Raw genomic sequence first — 22,090 nt, forward strand, 5'->3', positions numbered from 1 at the left:
TTGTTCCTGGTTTAGTCTTTCCTAACCCTCTCTCTCTGTGAACAGTAAAGCCAGACACTCCAGAAACTGTGACCTGTGTGGAGGTGATCGGTCAGCCTACCCAGCTGCTGGTCCAGTGGAACATCCCCAAGACCTGGCCGGCCGAACCATCCGCTTTTCCCTTAAGGTTCGAGCTACAGTACCGGCCAGTGGGGTCTAAACTATGGTCCAAGGTCAGTTCCTAGTTATTCAGTAGCACGGCTGTTTTTTAAAATAATTTGTCAATAAAAAATGAAAAAAAAATAAATAAGAAAAAAGAAAAATGACATTGTCAAAATTTAAGCCAAAGGAAATAACAGCTGTTTTCATTAAAACTAATAAAAATTGCAAAAACAATGAGTCAGCTTAATGCAGCTGGGTTTTGGGAGGACAGTTTAATAACCCACTGACCATTTCTTGCCCCTGTGACTATAGCAAAGTGACAAAAATACCTTGCTGGGCTAACGGCTCTCCACACATTCTCTTATCACATCGTCCATTGCCAGTGCTGCTCCCACACAAGCTCTTCTTCTCTGTGGGTTCTCAGTCATGTCCCAGCAGATATCCTTTGTCCACACCCCACACCCACTCATCACAGCACCACACACACATCCCAGAACTGCTGATGCTATCTCTCAGCCCCTGACAGCTTTGGCCTTTGAGCAAAACTATAGAATTTATTGCTATTTTCAAGCAGAAACACAAAGTCACTCATTGCTTTTAATCCACTCTTGATATTGCAGACTATTTTATATTTTTCAGTTTTTACTTTCATATAAATCTGTAGGACATAATTTTGGAGGCTTATGCAAACTTCCTAAAGATATCTATTATGACATTGTTAATTCTGCTTAGGGGCGGCACAGTGGTGCAGCAGGTTAGTGTCGCAGTCACACAGCTCCAGGGGCCTGGAGGTTGTGGGTTCGATCACCACTCCGGGTGACTGTCTGTGAGGAGTTGATGTGTTCTCCCAGTGTCTGCGTGGGTTTCCTCCGGGTGCTCCGGTTTCCTCCCACAGTCCAAAAACACGTTGCAGGTGGATTGGCGACTCAAAAGTGTCCATAGGTGTGAGTGTGTGAGTGAATGTGTATCTGTGTGTGTGTTGCCCTGTGAAGGACTGGCGCCCCCTCCAGGGTGTATTCCCGCCTTGCGCCCAATGATTCCAGGTAGGCTCTGGACCCACCGCGACCCTGAACTGGATACGTGCTTACAGATAATGAATGAATAATTCTGCTTAAAGTAAGGTTTCGATCTCCACAATGCTGTACAACTGATTGTTAATTTATTTTGGTGTTCAGAGTTGTCTCACAGATTTGTGTTAAATTTGGAGTTTGAAAATATCCGTCAGAAACGACTGATATCCACAAAAAAAATGAATGATTCTGAATGATTGTTTACATCTCAGCAATTGCTGCTATGGTCATTAAAAATAAAGGAATTCATATTGATTTATTTTTATACAGTTTTTCTGATTAAACAAAATTAAAACTAGGGTTCTTTATTTTTCTTCTATCTAAAACATTAATATAGTTATAACATTTATAGTTTATTTAGTTTCAGATTATTTGTGACAGTTGGTTAATGCTAAGAATATTTTCTTTAGGTGCTGTTTGCCTTTCAACACCTTTTTTTATTTATTTTTATGCCATATTTGGTTTTAAAAAGAATAAAATGGACCAGAATCTTATAGTAAAACTATCCTTATATAAGGTCTCAGGCTTCTAGAGCTCCTCACAGGATGGTTATGGGTATGCTGCCTGAAGTATTAATCATTTTAAATGGCTTCTTTCATGCCATTGTGAACAATTCTGACTTGGCTGGATTCTCCAGAATAGAATATTTCTGATCAAACCTCTCCAAATGGTTCTGTTTCTACAATAACTTGGGGCCTGTAATGTCACACATGATACCTTTTAATGTAAGTAGATGACAGCTCCAAACCTTTTTTTTTCTTTTCTTTTTTGTCAGGCCTGTTGTAGCTTGAAATTTACACACAAGAAAGTTGTGTATCAGACAAAATAGTAAATGTATCAGATGAAAGATCTCGCACTGTCACACAGGAGTTCAGATGCTGGAACTGGATGGTGCATCTGTGCCAAATTAAACATTCAGAATTGAAATCATGTAATGTGAGCATTTCCCTTGCGTGTAGATTTCCAGACCCATGCAGCGTGTCACTGGCCCTAACCATTCTTCTTTGTTGGGGAAACTAAAGCTAAAGCTCAGGGGGACTAAAAAGTTTGGAAAACATTGAAAGGGGTATTATTATGCCCTTATTAGCATACTGCAAAGCTTTAGGCATATCTTTAAAATATGTTGAACTAGGAATGTGGTTTTGTTATAATCCAGGAACTGGCCAGAAACAATAGAGGGAACTTCGCTGTCTTTGTGTACGTACGTGTGTTCATTGAGACTGTGTGTGTGGCTGTTTTGTGTCCAGCTGGAGACGGAGGACACCAGTGTGATGATCATGGACGCTCTGGTAGGCCACCTGCACCATATCCGAGTCCGAGCCCAGGACGCTTTCATTAACCACAGCCAGTGGAGCGAGTGGAGTCAGTTGGTACAGGCCCGGCCCTGGAGCGGTGAGCCACACACACACACACACACACACACACACAAACACAAAACAGAAAATCCACAAAATATTTGGAGTTGTCTTCTGTCCAATCTTCATTACGGAGTCACCCAATACTGATTGACACCCACAATTAGCATTTACTCAGACAACACTCACAGCAGGCAGTAACAGTGTGGTTCCTGGTGTATTTAATCGGTTGTTCCAAGGCTTTTAGCCTGTAATTCTATGTGGCGCCCTCTGTTGGTCCTCTTTTAAACCTTCCCTAATATATAAAGTCATTTCTCTCATTAAAAGTATTACATTTCTTAAAACTCGGCTTGGCTTACTTTGCTTACAAGTTTTGTAGCCTGCCAGGCTTAAATGCTGCAAACTATTACAAAAGTGTAAACTACTTCGTGTAGTAGTCCAAGCATCTCCTAACTCTTCTGCTCTTTCCAAGTACAGTACATGCATAATTTCAAATGTTGATTTGAAATACCACATCAGTACTAAACACGGATTCTTATAATTGAGTTTTAAACAAATATCTGTCGATGCTGTGACAGTGTGATTCTCATATCATGGGGACATTCCAAGTAAAACCAAGTGTAGTGGTATGTGTAACACAGTGGGCAACAGTGCTCCCCTGCATCAGACTGGTGTTTCATTTTTCGCTTAGCCTAAATATGCCTTTCTTTGTTAGTTATAGGGTTATTTGTTTGTTTTTCATGGGCTCTAACATATAATGGAAGCATACAGCCACTAATTAGCATTGTAGAAACTGCATACCTAAATCTTTCAATAGCCAATGTCAAATAGACTTGCTTATGTAGTCACTGGCACTGCAAATCTTTTTGAATTATTTTCTCTGTCTAATCAGCTCTAATTGGTTTTTGTCGTTTTAGACCCTCTACCAAACACTGAAGAGACCACAGAAGTATTTTACGATGGCCCAATATTCCCATCGACATTTCCAGTGAAGGCAACGGAAAGGTCTCCAGGTAAGATATCGCAAGCCAGTTCATTATATCTGGAACTGCCAAGAATGTTTGGAGATAAAAACAGAAACATGTACTCACTTCTCTTTCTCCTCTGGACTGGGCTCTCTTTCGCCCGATGAAAGCACTGAGGTTTGGCAGTGGAAGAGAGCACTAGTCAGGCTCAGATCGAACACGCGTTGTTAGATGTCTTTGAGATCTCATCCAGATAGACGTTTTTTTTTGTTTTTTTTTTCTCCCCCCCCACTTCTTCTTCTTTATCCAGATGGTCTGGCTTTTGGTGTGTGGAGGTTGGGCGTTCTCCATACTTACTCCATAGCTTCAACCAATCAGTGTACAGATCAGTCTTCGTAAATGCAGACCATGTGGCCGGCGCCGGAATGACTCACTCTGCTTTAATTAGCTAACCATTTCCAGGTTCTCTCGGCTAGTATACAAACCCACACTCCGCGTACTACAAACTACACTATCAGAATGCTCTGAGAAATTTAGAGAAATGTGCAGCCTCAGATGTTCAGTAGTGACACAATGACATAACTTTTTACTAAATAAATGAGCCAAGATTTCTGTGGCCAGCAAACATACAACGTGTGTTTGTACCTGTGCTGCCCTGGGGACTAATTAATCTCTTTTCACTGGTAATTATCTCCCAACCTGCAGGCTTGGAATCGCCAAAACATACAAATAATTTGCTTTTCGGTTATGGAAAGCAAGGTTGTTAATGTCTTTGAATGAGGCGGAATGTTCTCAGCATTGAGACTTGTTCCAGTTAGACCGTCTAGAAAAACTAACAAATACTTTTCTTATTTGCCGCTTGATGCAAACCTGCCCTCTTTATCAGTCTGAGATTTTGTTTATAGAATTGAAGGCAAAAAAGCTCAACTTTTGTGTTGGTCATTGTTAGTTTTTGAATGTCTGGATGTTTGTAATATTTTTTGTCGCTAAGGACCCTAACAATAATATTTGGTTTCCACTGGTTTGTTCCTGTTCAGACTCGTCGTTTGATGAAAAAGGAAGTCTAAGTTTGCTGATCACTCTCGGCATGTTTGCAGCAGTAATGGGGGCTTTGGTGTCCACTATCACGGTCCTCCTATGGTGAGCTCCTTTGCACTGCACACATTAACCATAATTACAGTGAACTAGTTCATATTCCAGAAAGATATAATTAATATGTACCTTCTCAAATCTTACTTGAGTAGAGTAAAGTAGAGTCGCAGTGGAAACTCCAGATCCCCTTTTTTGGATTCTTATGGTCTGAAGAAAAATGTCATTGTGGTGTGTACAAAACACTGAAAGCCGTGTGTTACTCGCTGTAGTCACAGAATAAGGATTAGGGCAAAGAGGTGACTGCTTGGCCACAGCTCAAGGCCGGATCTCCTCAGCTTATTTCACATAATCCTAATAAATTCCTCACTGTTTATATTTGCAGGGTAAGGAAAAGGAGGCGGGACAATGTGACGAAACAGGAACTGACCTCCATGGTGAAGATGAAGTCCTTGCCAATCTAAAGTAAGACACTGCAGTTCTTCTCTGCTCTTTCTCAAGAAATTTCCACTTTATGACATGGGGCTTGTCATAAAATAAGCAATGACACCTTCTGTCAAGTGACCATATAGGGAGAACACTGTCAGTTCTCACACATACTTGGCTTCCATGTGTCTTTTTATGAACAAAGCAGTAGGTCCAGATTTGTCTGAGTGTACTGCAGGAGACGAGTGTAAACAATCTGATTTATATCATGAATGTGTATACGTCTGCTCCATATTAATGTGGGAGCCTGTAATTGGCTCACCATGATCACATACTGAAATAATTATGAAAGATGAATCTCTCCCCTCATTTCCTGTGCTTAATATTTTTATCCTTCTCTGTCTCTCTCTTTTCTTCTTCCTTCTCTTTCTGGCTTGCTTTCTTTTCTCTTTTCCCTCCCCCGCCATCTTATTTTCTTAATTCTCTCTCTCTCTCTCTCTCTCTCTCTCAGATTTTCAGGTTGGCCCCTTTTTCTTTCAGCCCTCATAGGGCTTCATCATAGGGAATCATCACCACTGCCACAGCAGCGTGAACAGCCTACAATACCCACAATTCCATTTCTCTCCAGTCGCTGCTTAGGGCAATGGCTCCTTTCAGCGGAGTTTTGAGTCCCGTGAACTGTGAACCCTTCCAACTCTGCGATGTAGCACAGCCTAACAGAGCACCAAGTTTCTGGCTTGCTTTCTTTAACACGCAAAGCAGATTTACTAGTTTTGGACCACGAAGCCAGCATATTTTAAACCGAACATGTTTTCAATTCTCTGTCGGCTTCAGCTTTTCCATGCAGACTTGTGCCATTTGGCTGCGGGGGATACTTGGAATGCTGTGAAAAAGAAGCACGACTGTTAGGCAGTGCTGGGCAGCGTACCGGGCATTATGGATAACGTTGGCATTCTCTACGTTTCAATGCAAGGGACTTGAAGAGTTGTTTGCTCCCAAACATGAACATAGCTGCTAAACGTGGATGAGAAAAATTCATGCCGGCTGTCTGGACACTTCGCTGATGGAAGCTGAGCATTTTCAGGAGTCCCCCCCACATTGAGGTGGTGATTACTTCAGTTCTTTGTTTCTCTGACCTTTTTAAAGGGTTCTCCTCACTTAAAGCCTAGCCTCGTTTTGAAATCAGGCGGACACGTCTTCAAACAATCTTTTCATCTGGCTTGTTTCGAACCATAAGTTGCCTTTAAAAGTCAATGACGTCAGCAGTAATCTCTCTTAAAAATGCATTATCTATTATTTTAGTGTCTGTGGCTAGACCAACAATAATTACCCTTTAAGCCTCCATGGCAGAAAGTTGGCCTTCGGCAGATGAGAGAAAAAAGAGGGAGAGAGAGAGAGAAAAGGAAAAAAAACATTTGGTAGAATGCTCTGGAAGAATGCAGTTCATTGTGTTCATTTTCCCTCAAGAAACACAAGTGTCACAGAAACTGTGCTTTCACAGAGCATTGAAACAAAAAGTGAATGTAATTACTTGGTCTTACATTAGCAGCACATGTAAGATGGAGTTCAAGTTAAAGCCCCACTCAGGACTTATCCCAGCCACCCCAGCACTAGCACTGAGTTTAATGGTAAGCATGCTTAACGAGTATATTAACGAGTCTGTGGACCACACTGTATTTTTTTTTTTTTCCGTAGCTCAAACATCACTCTGTTTTTCACCTGTCTATGTCTGGTGTGCTTCAGTCAAGACTGATTTGCATTGAACATGCAAATAGAGCATTTCTAACTTTGCATTCCTTTTAGTCTCAAAATCACGTTATCTGTCAATCCAGCTGTACTGATTGGTCAGGAAATATATACAATACTGTGAACCCTCAGGGACCACCCATCATTCATTTCATTTCCAGTCTAAATGCACATTCAGTCATTCATTTAGACTTTTCTACTGTAAATATTTTTCTTATGGCGACAATTTGGTGGTCTACAAGTTTTTGAACAGTTGTTAGGTTGTTGTTCACCCACACACACACTTTACCATTCATTCACTCATTCATCTTTTGCGGAAGGAGAGAGGAAACCCATGCAGATACAGGGAGAACCATGAATAATGTGTACATGCCGGCCATATTAATTGGAAATGAAACGGATAAAGGAATGGTCTATGATTCCCACGGTGCTGTATATATTTGGTTAGCGCTGATCTGAAATCACCTGCAGCTACTGCTCTAGTCACGTCTGCATTCCCCTGATTGGCTCAAATACTTGCTAGGTGTTATAGATAAAAACAGTAGTGGTTCCTGATTGGGTCTTTAAATTTCAAGCCTTATACCGGACTTCTGATCTCTACTTTGAAGCTAAAGCATTTTCATATTATTGAATATTCAGTTGAAGCTCGTCTTCACAGTTATATTATAGATTTATTTTTATTGTACAAAGGTCTCTATAAAATACCGTTCCCAGTGACATAAAGCTTAAACCGTGCATGTGTGCTTTCTTTGTTGCTTGTTTTGTTTTGTTTTTGGGTTTTGTTTTTTTGTTTTTTTTTAGATATCCTGAATAAGCACAAATATGCTGTTCTTTGTTCGAAGGACAGACATATTGTGACATAGTATCAACTGAATCAGTAACTACATTGTATGTAAAATGTTTGTTGTTGTTTTGCTATCAGGACTACAGGCATTGTAATCTGACCCTGTTTAATGAGTTCAGCTTCAGTCCAATGATTTCAAAGCTACAATGTAAAACCACAAGATTGTGAACACCCCCGCCATACCTTCTGCACACTTTCTAATTTGTCAGATGTTCCGGGAGCAGATGTTGGAACAGCTTCTGTGTGGATTAGATCATGTTTAACCGAGTAAACATCAGTGAGGTTTGTGGATTAGGTCCGGATCCCACAAGCTACTTCAGCTCATCCCAGGTATCGTTGCTCTGTCACGTCTGAGAACACAGTTCCACTGCTCGGTGTTGAAGGCTTTGGAATGAAGGGTTGTGACCTTAAACTCACGTGTATCTGCTCCAGAGCGTCCAGCTGGACATTGCTGACCGTAGTGAGGAGACACGCTCTTAAAGAGAACCTCAACGTGATTAGTCGATCTGATTGAGTGCTGGTAAATTTCCGTTACGCTTTTTGAATATGTCTTTATGCTGTTGACTGAACATCTTATTCATATCCAACATTCATGCTGAATTATAAATTATTGCATTCCCTTCTTTATTACTCAAAATGGATTTGCGTGTCTTTAAATTTCATTTCTGCTGCCTTGACTCCAGCTACGTTGTTGGAACTGCTTTGATTCTGCAGTAGTTACATTAGCCTTTGGAAAAAGACACTTGGGATGCCTGTGCTTTGAAAGAAGACAGTCACTGATGACATGTTTTTTGTTGTTGTTGTTTTTGTTGATTTTCCCTCTCCCATAGTTTCAAAATCCTCAGCATTTCTTCACTATTCATACATCAGCACAGAGAATATCAATGACTGAACCTTGGCCTTATTTAGACTTTAGTGAACGTCTGCGATTGTGGGGCACTGCAGTTCTCTCGTTTCTTTACGTTCAGAAGCTCCACGTCTTTTGATGTTTTACTCATTTTTGAATTACCAGAGTTTAGTTTGTGTTGTGTGGTTTGAGTTGTTTCGAGTTGGTTATATCCACTTTAAGTGATCTGAAAGAGCAAAAATAAGCCAATATTACCCACCTGTGGAGCAGGAATAGAGCAATATCCTCATCTCGGCTCATGCTTTTCAACGTTAGCAAATGGTGTGGAAACATCTGAATTTCATAGTGTTTTTTGTTTACAATCATGAATGTCTCCGTTAAATAAAAATTGAGAAATAAAATAAAACATAATTATTGCTATGAAAAGCGATAGTTGAAGTCCCACAGTACAGAATTTTACACATTTTCCTTTTGTCCTTTTTTTTTCTGTAATTACACGTGTATGTTTTTACAATCAAACAAACTCGGATACAATTGCCTTACTGTGTGTGTTGTCTTGTGGGTAAACGTTGGGCTACTGTTGTCTGTTAAAGGGGGGTTGGAGAATACAAAGAAGTCCATGATAAATGTATGTAGAGTATATTTTGCTTTGTGTATGACATAAGCTGTTTTATTACTCTTCAGTTCATATTCTTGTGAAATAAAAGTTATTTTATCACAGCTGTGGTTCTGCTGAAATTCTGTTTTTTATGGTTACGATTATAAAGACATTCAGCAACGACCAGCTCAGTATGAAACAGAAAGTGCGTCTCTGAAACCAGCTCGGCCCGGCTTTAGTAACCGTATCAGCTGTTTATAGGAAACATTACAGAAGTGTCAAGGTTAAATTATGTGCACATTCAAAGATAACGGTGCCTCTGTGCGGCGATAGGGAAAACACTTCCACTGCTAAAGCTTTAAATTATGTGGCGGTGCTTCAAACTAAAATGGTCCTGTAAATCCCACACCGTAATGTTCTTCAGGGAATGCACCCTAAAGACTGTCATTATATTTTGTGATACGTTTTGGACCAGTACCCAGTCTTCAGTGTTTGGACCCAACTCAACTGGATCTCCAGAGTTAAGAGCAGGAATGATTTGGGTGGTGGATCAGACACAGCAGTGCTGCAGTGAGACAGATTTGGTGGTGGTGTGTTGTGCTGTTACGAGTGGATCAGACACAGCAGTGCTGCTGGAGTCCACTCATTCACCTTGTTTTGTCCACCTTCTGGAGCAGAGATGAGGGTTTGAGAAATGTAGGAACACTGTTGTAGAACACACCACCGCTACAGTAACTCTTCACCCAAATAACGTGCTTTGCGGCGGTCCAATGGAGTCCTGAGTATGCAGAGCAACAGATTACGGACTACAGTCTGTAATTGTTGAACTATAAAATGCTCCTGTATGGTCAGTGGCGCTGAGGGAATGGCCATTGAGTGCAGACATAAGGTCTTCTGAATAATTTGGCTGATTGGTGTCAAACTGTTTTTAAATGGCCCAGAAAAGTGGGGAGAGAACTCTTCCAGCGATGGCAGTATTATACGAACACCATTAATCTTTTTTTTTTAATTGTCAAGATTGAGCAGAAATGGTTTTGAGGGTCCTGCATTTGAAAATGATGAACTGAGGAGGTGGGTGCTGCAGTTTAGATTTGAGTTAAAGGAGCCCCAGGTTCATGCCCTGTTCCAATTCTTGCCCTAAGCCCTAAGGTACCCTTGGAAGTGCACCATTTAAGAAATCACACTTGAAATAAATTGAGACATGCTCCTAACTCCTTTAACTTTATAAGTCTACATTATCATTAATATGAACTAAATAGCACTTAAAATACATCTGAAATAAATTTCACGTACGCCCTCCAGTATTAAAAGCCAGAGTGAGCAGGGCACTCATGCCAGACTAATGAAGAAGTAATGGGACAGGGCTCTGTGCTGGTCAGTCCTTCCTCTAAAAGGCCTCGTGTTCTTTCCTGCCCCAAGAGAGAGGGGAATGTGGAGCAGTGCCAAAACAAGGAAACGCAGTCCAAGTTCATGTTGTTCTGTTTCTAGGAAACTCTTCCAACAATGGACTTCCTCACAACTGCTAAAAACGTAGACGAGTATAATTCAGACGTCTCATTTGAGTGGAACAATTTCAGTTACCCGACCCGAGTACGGACCAAATCATTTAAATGAACTGGGATTTGTCCTTTAACGGCAGATTTTATCAGCCCTGCTGATATTTGCATAAGCTAACATTTCACTAACGTTTCTTTGGGCTTGGAATTTGCAGAGGGTTCATATCCTTACAGCTCCGCAGTGAGTCAGAGGATAAAAAGCTCAGTCTCAATTTCCACACATTAAAGTTGTAATTAATTGTTGTAGGAAATACTCCTTCCTTCTGGTAATGTCCACTCAGATGTTCCACAACAAGTTCAGTGCTGAAGTAAAGCTTGGTATGTTGACTATTGACTATCAACAGCAACAAATGAGCTACTGTATTGGACTTACATCTACAATGTTTAAAAGCTCCAGCAGCACTGCTGTGTCTGATCCATTTGTACCATCACAACACCGGTGTTGAGAATGATCCACCACCCAAATCCTGCCTGCTGCGTGATGGTCCTGGCCATTGAGAAATGGACATTACGGCAGAGTGTCCTTTAAAGGCTTGGTTTCATTTTTATGTGAAACTATTTTTCAGTTTACTGCAAGCACAAAAGCGTTTGAATGGCAGCAGTATGATGCACATTGGCCAGTCTGAAATAACAGCTGCGCAGTTGTGCAACAACCGAGATTAAAAAAAAAAACCCTATGTAAAGCCTGTAGTCCAACAGGGGCGAGGGGTTGTCGGTTCGGCGCTCTGCTGGAAGCAGTGGTGACGCACTAATGACGACGAGCTCAGGGCTGTGTAAACACAACACATCTCAGTATAAACTCAAGGCTAAGACCCGATAAAGACCAGGAGAAGTGAGTTTAGTGAGGAGTTCCATTAACAGTGGCTTCAGACAGTGACAAAAGGAACAAAGTCTCGATGATTATTAACAAGAATGTAAAAGTCGTGATTACATTATTGAACCGTGAATTAACGAATTTAAGAAAATGTGAAAAAACACAACATAATCTGTGAATCTGTACAGCATCAATTACATAGTAACCATAAACTGAAAAACACAGTGAAAGAGGGGGTAGTCGGACAGTGTTTCACTCAGTTGTAGTCTTCTGGCGCCCCCTTTCGACGAAATAAATAACAATAATTAAAAATAACGAATGTATCTGGCTTTTCTTCCTGTTGTTTACATTTCGTTTGTTTCCAATGAATCAATCCAGTTCATCAAAACTAAATCAAACACAAGTAATAAATAAAAACCACACAGTTCTTCATGACGACTGAAAAGGTGCTTAGGTGTTTCATCTTAAAAATACACATGTAACGTCCGTATTTCAAAAAGGAGTTAAATTAGCAGTTCCCAGGCCCTAGAGGAATGTAATGTAGATCTGAGTGTTTTTATTATTATTATTTACAGTGACTGTAGAACAATAAGCACACAATGGGAAGCCGGATAAGAGCAAGTTTCAAATGTTTGAGAACGCTGACTAAGGCCAGGACTTTAAAATCCCTCCTCAGTGTCACAGTATAAGTTGATATTTTCGCCTAGAAAAAGAGTAACAACGTGACGTATTATAATTGCCTCGTTATATCCTTCACCTTCTTGACACTCTCTCTGTTCGGACAAAGCCCTGCGTCCACATTAATTAAGCTTTAACGTTTTAATGAAGAATTGACCAAAAGTATAAATTTACTAAAAACGTTGGGAGTTTTTTTTTTCCCTCTCCTTCTCTAAGGTTAATATTTTGGGGATGCAAGGTTTTATGTTATCCCTCTGTGTGTGTGTGTGTGTAAATCTGAAGCCCATCAAGACTGGAGATGCTGTACATCCCAGTAACTAATGATTTCCAACAGGATCTAAACATCTCCAAGAATTCCCTGGTCACGCTGTCCACTCGTTTCAAACCGAACTGCATCAAGTTCTCCTTCACAACCTGTAAAACATTCAACCCCTCCTCTCACACGTTACTGCACCCTCTTCACCAGTTTCCAGCAGCTGTTTGCTGAAGAACCAAGTCAAGACCAGCTCCATGATGTGAACGGTCAAAACCCCCGAGTCCAGGCTGATCTCATCTCCTCGTACTGGACTGAAACCACTAAGCCTCGTCTAACTGTGTTTCTTTCTTTCCAGGAATCAGCCATTACTGCCGTACTGCATCCCCTCCACCCGATATGTTTATCTTCTATTTCTCTCCTTTTTAGTGACGAGCACTGAACCTGTACGTACTGGTATCTCACTGTAAAGGTGTTTGGACCCAAACCCATTTGCAGCAGTGAGTATATATTCTCCGAGTAGCTGAAAAAGCACAGATAAAATGCCATAAATGTACATATGATTATGTAACATGAGCAACACGAGACTCGCCGTCTCCGAAATGAAAAGAGCAGAGAACTCTGTCGGCTTACATTTGAGCCTATTTCTGTCCAACAACACGCAACTCCTCCTAACGGACAAAAAGAACCAACAGCAACTGGACAGGTGCCTGCTCACTTGCTTCTTGGGTTTGTGCGTCTGTGCTGCATCTGGAGCCTCTTAACTGGTGTCCCTCAACATGAAGATCAAAGACGTGTCAATAATACCAAAGCAGGCTGCCGTGAGGCTGTAAAACCATACGCCGATTCATCAAAGACCATCATACCAGCCTCACCACAAGATATAAACCACCGATAAACATCTGGCACGTGATACAGTTCCCTAAAAAGACATAAAAGACCAGAACACTTCTGGAAGGAAGCCGTACGGACGGACGAATTCAGAAGTGAAAAGATCGTGACGGCTCTGATACAATCAAACGCCACAGCACTTTGAACGTTGAAAACGTTCAAAGTGCTGAAACGTACCGCTAAAGCAGTTATGAGTGGGCCTTCAAGTCCATTACAGAAGGTTTGTGGGTTACACAGGATACGCAGCCTTTAAAACTGTGTGTGTGTGTGTGTAAATATTTGTGTATATAAACCTCATAATCATGTTCTCATTTAAAATCCAAGCGAGAGCACAATGGTGACACAACAGAAACAATGTCACTGTGCGACGCTTACAGTGTAACAGTGTAATCTCTGCTCATTTACCTACATTTTGTTCAGAAAGACAATCACATCAGGGCCTTTTTCCCCCCAGTCAGCTGATAATAATCTCCCCTTTCCTGGAAACCTAAACAGCAAACAGACCTTTGCCAATTACTTTCACATTCTGACACACACTTTACAGAACACGATCACACACCGACAGCGTACGTCACTCTTCTCACACGAGCTTCACAAACAAACGAGAACTACGACTGTATCTACGAGTAATTAAGGAATTAAAAGTCAAACCGAATAGAGTTATTACAGGCAATAGGCTGTGTCTAAATAAAGGACCTAAAGACCTAACTTATAGCACTGATTTTATAGTGTCTTTCGTACAGATGTGTTTTTAAAACTGTAAATCATTAACACGACGCTGAGAATGTCTGAAATTAACAGCTGCAAACACAGGGCTATGTCAGTTACGTCTGGTTGGTTTCTTCTTGGCTAAAGGCTCCCCCTGCTGGAGAAATAACCATAAGTACACCCTTGTTTATACAACAATGTTATAAACAAACTTCATTAATAAAAATTAAAAACATCACAGCGATGTTCTGGATTTCAGCTTGTTGTCCATCTGGAAAAGTACGGATTTATACTGTTTTTATCGTTTCTATCAACTTAAGATGAACAGAGAATGTTGAAAAAGCCACTAAATTGACACTAAACCACTGATTTAACTGGGGAAATAATGATTTTAAATAGTTTATCATATTTATAGCAAGATAATTCTCTTTCCCAATGTTTGCCTTTGAGGCACTGTCACCGAGTCATCTGTCAATCACCACAAACATCTGATAGCATCGTACTACCCTCAATTTTGTTTCAATTGCTTCTGAGAAATGTCAAATTCTGAAATGTTTCCTACAAAATCAGAGACAAATTGAACAGAATCAAACATTAGACCCTATTTATAGTAAGCTAAAGTAAGCAACATGGAAATATTCACTAGCAAATCCACTAAGGCGTGTCTCACAGGTCTAAGCTAAATTAGTGAGTGCCCTGAGCTCTCCAGAATATAATAATGAGCAGAATGCCACACTGACTGAACACAGATAGCCAAGCTGCCAGTGGGTATTGGTGTCTGATGTGGCAGACCTCAGTGATTCCTAGCACAGCATCTCTGGACTTTGGTAACAGTGGACCTGTAGCCCAGGTTGTCTGTATGTTCTGAGTGAATGAGATCTCTCTGTTGAAGCGAGTGCTGGCCAACACAGACCCATCTGAAAAAAATGATTTGACAAAACCATCACATCAAGTGTAAGACGCATTAAAAGGCTTAATGCAACCACAAGGCAGTCTTTCTTACAATTATAAATAAACTAATTACACAAAGTCCAGTCAGGGAAGTCAATAAACCTGATCATACAGTTAAAATGACCATACACACAGGGGGCTAACTGAAGTAGTGAGGCATGGCTGAATTGAAAAGGGAACTAAGAAAGCCACACTAGTGTCAGCAGGCACAGACTACTCCAGTTCGGAAAGTGTCCTTGGGGAAGGTGATAAGAAAAAGAACCCAAACACGTCGCACAAGCCCAATAACATTAAAAAAGCGCCGCTTTAGACGTCGATGGCCACGCCGTGTTTGGTGGAGATCATGTCTCTGGTGCCTGTGAGATACATAAGCACAGAGCAGAGGTGTGGCAGGGTGGCAGTGATGGTGAGGTACAACCAGTAGGAGATGGGCGTCGTGTTGCCGAAGGGACAGAGCCACAAGCCGTGGCGAACGCCGTCCCGGATGTGGTGAGACGCCAGCGAAATGAAGAGCATCCAGGGCAAAGAACACCACGAGTCCTTCAGACGGCAGGCCCACATCAGCAGCTTCAGAGAGAAGCAGAACGCAGGGATCAGCGTGGAACAGTGCAGTGGAGGTCGCTGCGGCAGACTCAGAGCAGCCTGATCATGAGAAAATGAAAAAAATGCAGTTATACAGAGCAGTCCTAAGCATGTTACAGATGAAAGTGACTTACAGTGTTGAGTCTACAACAAGGACTCACTGATTTGGCCTGGTGTGGTTAACTAGCCTGGGAATCAAACCCCAGTCTTCTGTGCATACACCAGCAGTTACCCACTACATTATAACAACCACTGGCACAAAGGACATTGTGGTGCTCAGCTCCAGAGATACGGGCGTCCAGCGCTGCACATGTTCTGTGTCTTCCAATTACTGCCCTAATCAAATTCACCCCAAGCAATGCTGCTGGCTTGGATTAGGAATGAGGTAATGATGACTGATCACCAGCAGGCCAGAAAGACTCATCCTGGCTTTTGGTTATTGCTTTCCTGCTCTCGTCTTATAATTCATTCATTACGTATTCAAGGAAGACATCATTGTTCAATCATGCATTCATCTTCTGTAAGCGCTTCATTCTGATCAGGGTCGTGATGTGCTCAGAGCCAACCTGAAATCATCAGCAAAGCAGGGACACAATTCTGGAGCTTTCGTAATGCAACAGTGTCAGATTTAGGCAAAATGGCCACTTTTCATTCACAGTGGCTGTACAGAATCTTTATCTGCAGTCATATAATAGTAAAGAGTATACTTGTTAATACTGGTTTTGGGAAAGAGGGGTAGTGTTATATACCACTTAAAAATGCCATTTTTTCTGGGGCACACTTTAAACAACGGAGACCTAGTGTATCAGTGGCAAGATGGCAGTCAGAAAAAGCAAGCGACCAAAGAAATGTTAGAAATTTCCCCTTTAATAAACTGTGATAATGAGTGTATTATTAGTTTAATGTAGTTGTGATGCATTATGTCTCTTTACTTCATAAAAATCATTACAGGCTAAGCACCACTTAATGGACCTCCATGAATATTTCACATTATTTTAGTTACTGACATATATAAGTATGGATTAAAATGAAAATAGCAGCTTAATTTGCTTTAAAACTGACAATTTTATTAAATTGACGGAAAAACCCGAGCTCGCTACGGAAATTCTTGAACGCGACCGTGACGTCACTGGTGGACAACAGCTGAACAACGCCGCGGTAAAACACCGTTATGACTGACTGTTATGACAGTATCTAGCTAAATAACCAACATTATTCATGACAATAGCCTAGCAATAAGCTAAACTCAAATGTAGAGGTACCGTTATTCTTGTAAATGTGATCGAAGTCGAACTCGAATTCATCCGACACTATAAACCTCCGTAATGCAGCTACGTAGCCGAGTATAATCTGAGCCACCGAGTTTAGCGAGTCAAGCTAACGTTAACTAACACCAACTAAAACAGGCGAAGTAAGTGTCCTTACCCTGTTTACCTCCATGTTACAGAGGCTCTTGAACACCTTTCGTTGGTGTCCTTACATGCCCATATTGTTGGATAAGCGCCAGTGAAATGAGCTACAGATAACGGAGTGAGCGGATGGTCCTTTCCAAAGTGTCCGTTTAAAGTGGACAAATTTAGTCCATTTTCTGGATATTTTGGGATCTTTGGGCCATTTGTGCACAGATGTCCCACTGTAAATTGAATGATTGGAGCGAAAAACATCACACATTTTCGTCATTTTGCATTAAATTAAGTGCAACTTCTAGAGTTGTTGTCCACCATCTACGTCACAGGCAAGACGCCTATTAGAGTTTTCCGAACACCGGTTTTTTAAACCTTATTCCTTGAATTAGTAAGAAATAACATGTTTTCTGACTATCAATAAACACAAGTTAGGAACTCAAATTCCACTGTATTTATTTGTTTGACACTTTCATAGAGCTGGTGCTTAGCCTTTAAACATCACTAGTAATATACCAATATCTGGGTACTTTAGCTTGTAAACTTCCAGTGCCACGTTAAATGGTGAAAAAATGACATTCACCTGTGGCTACTCCAACATTTAAGGTGGAACTGGAAGTTTAGAATAGAAAGGCACAGTATTAGCTGCTGATTTCAGCTTCATATCAGAGTCAGAAGTGGGTGATACCACAGGATTGTTGAATCCTTCTAAAGGCATATGATGTCCTCAGTTTTAAAGTGTTAAAGTCCAGCAGCACTTCTCTGATACTGCAGCAGAGGTCAGCTGAAGCGCTGCTCTTTTTGTGTGCTAATAACTTATCAGGCTCTGACTGTAAACACTGGAACTGTATCTCATTTCCAGGAGAAGATTAACACTTGAACACAAGGGTTAGGCGTACAATTAAGTACTGGGATTCACTCTAAATCTACAAAAGTTAACTCAAATGGCACAGAGGTAGACTGGTGCTAAAGTGTTAAAGCAATCAGTTACTGAATGCAGATTGATTTTAAATGTCTTGCAAATGAGAGGAATTATTGATCACGTCCTTCCTTCACTGTTAGTCACAAAGCAATGAAGGGGATTAGATTAAGCCTTGCTTCCATAGACCTACTGACATTATCTGCAGTTCCATTATAAAGGAAAAGTAGGCTTACATCTTTGAGACTACACATAATTAACTGTCTGCAAACCACATTTCTGAATGCTAACACATTTCCAAGGGCTTTGTTTTGGCCTGTCACACCTTCACCCTCATCTGCTTTGAATGGCAGAGCATCTAGTCAATGTGACAGCATGCCCATTTACTAAGGGACTTAATGATGATTTCCTTTGTCCCTTTTCCAAGAGTAGGGAAGCACAGAGTGGTATTGTTAATGACTGAAAGCTAGGGTTAAACTTTAACACTGCATATATTATTACAACAGACATGGCCACACTTTTCTAAACCCAGAGTTCTTATTATGAACATGGGAATGTTGACAGCACAATATCAGATGAATATAAACTTCCTGAAACTAAAACTCCACTCGAACAGTGTACACACCAATTCAGAACACCTGCTCCAACGCATTCATCACCCTATGACCGAAAATAAAAGGACCTACTTTAAGAGACAGGGATCCGGCCATGTAGAAGTGATCTAGGTCGATGATAGAGGCGAGAAAGCCGGCCAAGACAACTTCATAGAAGTCACTCTTCTTCCTCAGCCCAATGACGATGGCCCAGGACCACAGTCCGATCACACCGTGCACGGAGTTGTCCAGCACAGCCCTGAGCCACACATGGTGCTGGATGAAGGGGGAGGTTAGGATGTGGTCAGCCAGGAAGCAGAACGCTCCAAGACCTGCACTGGCCAGCAGGGAGGCTGTGCTGAACGTCTGGAGCAGAGCCTGTGCTTTTTCCGTCTCCACAGCCAGGTTCAGAGGCACGGCCATGCCTAACGACGACGCGCCCAGCTTGGAGTGGAAACCCCGCATTGCTGGCTCCTACCACAGATGGAGGTCAGCAGCTGCTTCTGATGGAGAGCGAGCAAAGAAAATTAAAAACAGAGAACTGGTAAATCTATAAATAGATTATGACCTGGGGTTTACCTGGAAATTGGTAAATCAACTGTATTGATTTCACTTAAGATGGGCATCTAAAATCATGCTCAAACACTCTACTACCCCAATGATAACATCATTACATCACAGAGTGTGTGTGAGTGCTATTTCAGGGGAGCGTTGTTAAAGGACTGGATCACTATCATTATTTTCCCAACCTCTATTGAAAACCTCAACATATTAATGGAACTGAATCAGGACGGACTCATTCATTCATTGTCTGTAACCGTTTATCAGGGTCAGAGTTGGGCTGGGCAATTAATCACAAATTAATTTAATTTAATTAATGATGATTAAATTATCATTGATTTGCACTCATATCGCCCAGAACTTGTCCAGGACCTACCCAGAATCATTGGGGACAAGGCAAGAACACACCCTGGAGGGGGCGCCGGTCCTTCACAGGGTGACACACATTCAGTCACACCTACGGACACTTTTTGACTTGCCAATCCACCTACCAATGTGTTTTTGGACACCCACGCAGACACAGGGAGAACACACCAACCCCACATTCCTGGAGCTGTGTGACTGCGACACTACCTGCTGTGCCACCGTGCTGTCAGGATGGACTCCCTAACACTTAAAGTAAGCTTAATAGCTCACAGTTCAGCTGCAGACTGAGATCATCCTCTTAAAAAAAAAAATAATAAAAAAAATACACCCCCAAGTGTATTTACCAGATCGAGAGAACTCCACAGCCCACGACTGAAGGAGTCACACACAGCAGCTGCATACTCCAGAGCCTTGTGAATCACGGCAGGGGAGGACTCTATTTTCTCTTTTCTGTGTCTTCCACAGGCATACTATCCAGAGCTTATCTGTCCAGGGGAACATTTAGTCTTAGAACACTGATGGTGATCTGGACAGGGATTAAGCCTAGACCAGGACTAAACTGCAGCACCGTATCTTTTAGCCATTAAAACTCACATATAGTACAAGCTATAGATTGGGAAACCAGTCCATAACGTATACACCGAAGATCTAGGGTGGATAAGGTCCACTGAACGCAGAGGAAGTGACAAACAAAACCTAAAAGCCTACAGATGAGATGTGAGGATGTGTGAACGCTGTATGTGCAATGATGCAGAAAATGATGAGGGTGCTGGCGTTGCGCTTTAAAAATAGCTAAATCATCTGCCTGCCAAAGTGTAGGCTTATCTAAGATCTGAATACAAACCTACCATCAATATCAAAATCATATGATAATCCTGTAGCCTCTTTTCTGTTAAGGATGCTAAAATGAAGGTGTATTTTGGCAGTCAAATGTCCAAATATTCATTCATTCATTCATTATCTGTAACCCTTATCCAGTTCAGGGTCACGGTGGGTCCAGAGCCTACCTGGAATCATTGGGCGCAAGGTGGGAATACACCCTGGAGGGGACGCCAGTCCTTCACAGGGCAACACACACTCACACATTCACTCACACACTCACACTTATGGACACTTTTTGAGTCGCCAATCCACCTACCAACGTGTGTTTTTGGACTGTGGGAGGAAACCGGAGCACCCGGAGGAAACCCACGCGGACACAGGGAGAACACACCAACTCCTCACAGACAGTCACCCGGAGTGGGGTGTGACTGCAACACTAACCTGCTGCACCACCGTGCCGCATGTCCAAATATATCTTATATAAATTAAAATAAATAAATAGAGAGAGAGAGAGAGAGTAATGCTAACCATACAATACAATAATTTAAAAACACCCTTAAAATAGTTTTAAAATACAGGAGGTCCTCGGGTTACGTCAGTTCGGAGTTACGATGTTTCGTGGTTACGACACATCTCCTATTTACTGTATAAAGTCTTGTTTCGACTGAAGTGGTTTTGCGTCATAAACGTCATAACGTGAACTTCGTGTTTGTTGTGCGCAGCAGAAGAATACACGGTTACGCGGCTCGGGACCGAGGAGGATAGGTGTGAGGATAGGATAAGTGCGTACAGTATGTTATTTACGACAGTATGTACGTATGTTCCGACTTACACCAAACATCGGTTTACGACGCGACGTAGGAACGGACCAACGTCATAAGTCGAGGACCCCCTGTACTAATATGTCTGACACCCACTCACATCTAAAAGACAACAAGTTTTTAGACACAGACTTTTTACACATTTTACAAAGACCGGGGTCTTGCAGATTACCATCTGAGTCCAGAGTAGAAACTTGTATTTCACCCACCTAGCTGCCAGAGGCTGGGCAGCCTGAATCCTGAATCCACTAGTTCGTTAGAAACAGTGACCTCCAGAGGCCAAGCAGAAAAACCACAACAACAAAGACAGCCACTAAAACCCGGAGTGCCGTATTTTAAGTTTTCTCAGGCACAGAACTAACTTGTATTAATATTATTGTTATTTTTAAACATGTCTATCATTGTCTACCACTCATATGTAAATAGAGAAAATGAAATAATATCGCATATTGCACCTTTAAGTCCGAAGCCAAACATCCACAACAGCTGAAAGAACTAAATTAGTGGGCGATATTCTCATTTTAGGGCATTTTTCTTGCTCTGTTCTTCTAATACACCTTATCCCTACCTCAAAGGACTCTTTAATGATGGGGATGAAACTAGCTTCTATTGGAGTGATACTATATTCCAACTCGAATTTCCCTTCTCACGTTAATTAAAGGTGAAATACGCCTTAAATCACACAAATTAATTGAACTCCGTTGTCCATTTATTCCCCGTTTGTCCGTCACAGCGGTGGATATCGTTTGTTACAGAAGCTAGCAGCTAAACACACAGCTGTTTATTCTCTACAATGCTAACATGCTAACACTAAGCTATTCGCCGGTAAACACGCACTGCTTTACTGCTTCTAACACGTCACCAACTTCTTTAAACGGGTAAAATATAACGCTCCAAATCTTCAGTTAAATAACAGGACGTAATAAATGTTTTACTCACAACATCCTCTCCTCTGCTCCGACTCCAGCAGCACTACTGGATCCTAAAGAGCGCGGAGGAGGGGGGCGGAGCTTAGACACAGAGCGCTCCTCCCATTGGTTCGAGAGCTTGTCAATCACACGCCTTCGCCCATTAATTAGATCAATGGGGTA

At 41.5% G+C, this 22,090-nt stretch overlaps 2 protein-coding genes across 5 annotated transcripts in view; one reads left to right on the top strand and one right to left on the bottom strand.

Moving 5' to 3' along the window:
* Window positions 1-8,985, top strand: part of il11ra (interleukin 11 receptor subunit alpha) — a 34,078-nt gene extending 25,093 nt beyond the window's left edge. For both annotated transcript variants that reach the window (XM_066650289.1, XM_066650290.1), the window contains exons 7-12: window positions 46-212; window positions 2,459-2,603; window positions 3,484-3,579; window positions 4,569-4,671; window positions 5,006-5,085; window positions 5,558-8,985. In XM_066650289.1, the coding sequence (XP_066506386.1) occupies window positions 46-212; window positions 2,459-2,603; window positions 3,484-3,579; window positions 4,569-4,671; window positions 5,006-5,084 (590 nt within the window). In that variant the 3' untranslated portion in view covers window position 5,085; window positions 5,558-8,985. The remainder of the gene's footprint in view (window positions 1-45; window positions 213-2,458; window positions 2,604-3,483; window positions 3,580-4,568; window positions 4,672-5,005; window positions 5,086-5,557) is intronic.
* A 273-nt stretch (window positions 8,986-9,258) lies between these two features.
* tmem267 (transmembrane protein 267) lies at window positions 9,259-22,076 on the bottom strand. 3 transcript variants are annotated; one of them, XM_066650293.1, is made up of 5 exons: window positions 21,939-21,973; window positions 19,701-19,841; window positions 18,523-18,932; window positions 15,351-15,574; window positions 9,259-14,898 (listed from the first exon to the last, which is right to left on the bottom strand). In XM_066650293.1, coding segments are annotated over exons 3-5 (597 nt in total). In that variant the 5' UTR covers window positions 18,895-18,932; window positions 19,701-19,841; window positions 21,939-21,973; the 3' UTR covers window positions 9,259-14,897. The 3 variants fall into 3 exon arrangements, with proteins under 3 accessions (XP_066506390.1, XP_066506388.1, XP_066506389.1); XM_066650291.1 differs by having other exon boundaries at window positions 9,259-15,574; XM_066650292.1 differs by lacking the exon at window positions 19,701-19,841 and having other exon boundaries at window positions 9,259-15,574; window positions 21,939-22,076.
* Window positions 22,077-22,090: the final 14 nt, after the last annotated feature.

This window comes from Hoplias malabaricus, chromosome 18 (genome assembly GCF_029633855.1).
Source record: "Hoplias malabaricus isolate fHopMal1 chromosome 18, fHopMal1.hap1, whole genome shotgun sequence".
Classification (NCBI taxonomy): Eukaryota; Metazoa; Chordata; class Actinopteri; order Characiformes; family Erythrinidae; genus Hoplias; species Hoplias malabaricus.

Excerpts from the sequence above, each read along its gene's own strand:
- tmem267 (XM_066650292.1), bottom strand. The coding sequence starts at position 18,894 with ATGCGGGGTTTCCACTCCAAGCTGGGCGCGTCGTCGTTAGGCATGGCC. Across the intron at positions 15,575-18,522 it reads CCGGATCCCTGTCTCTTAAA|GCTGCTCTGAGTCTGCCGCA; the intron begins GTAGGTCCTTTT and ends TCTCATGATCAG.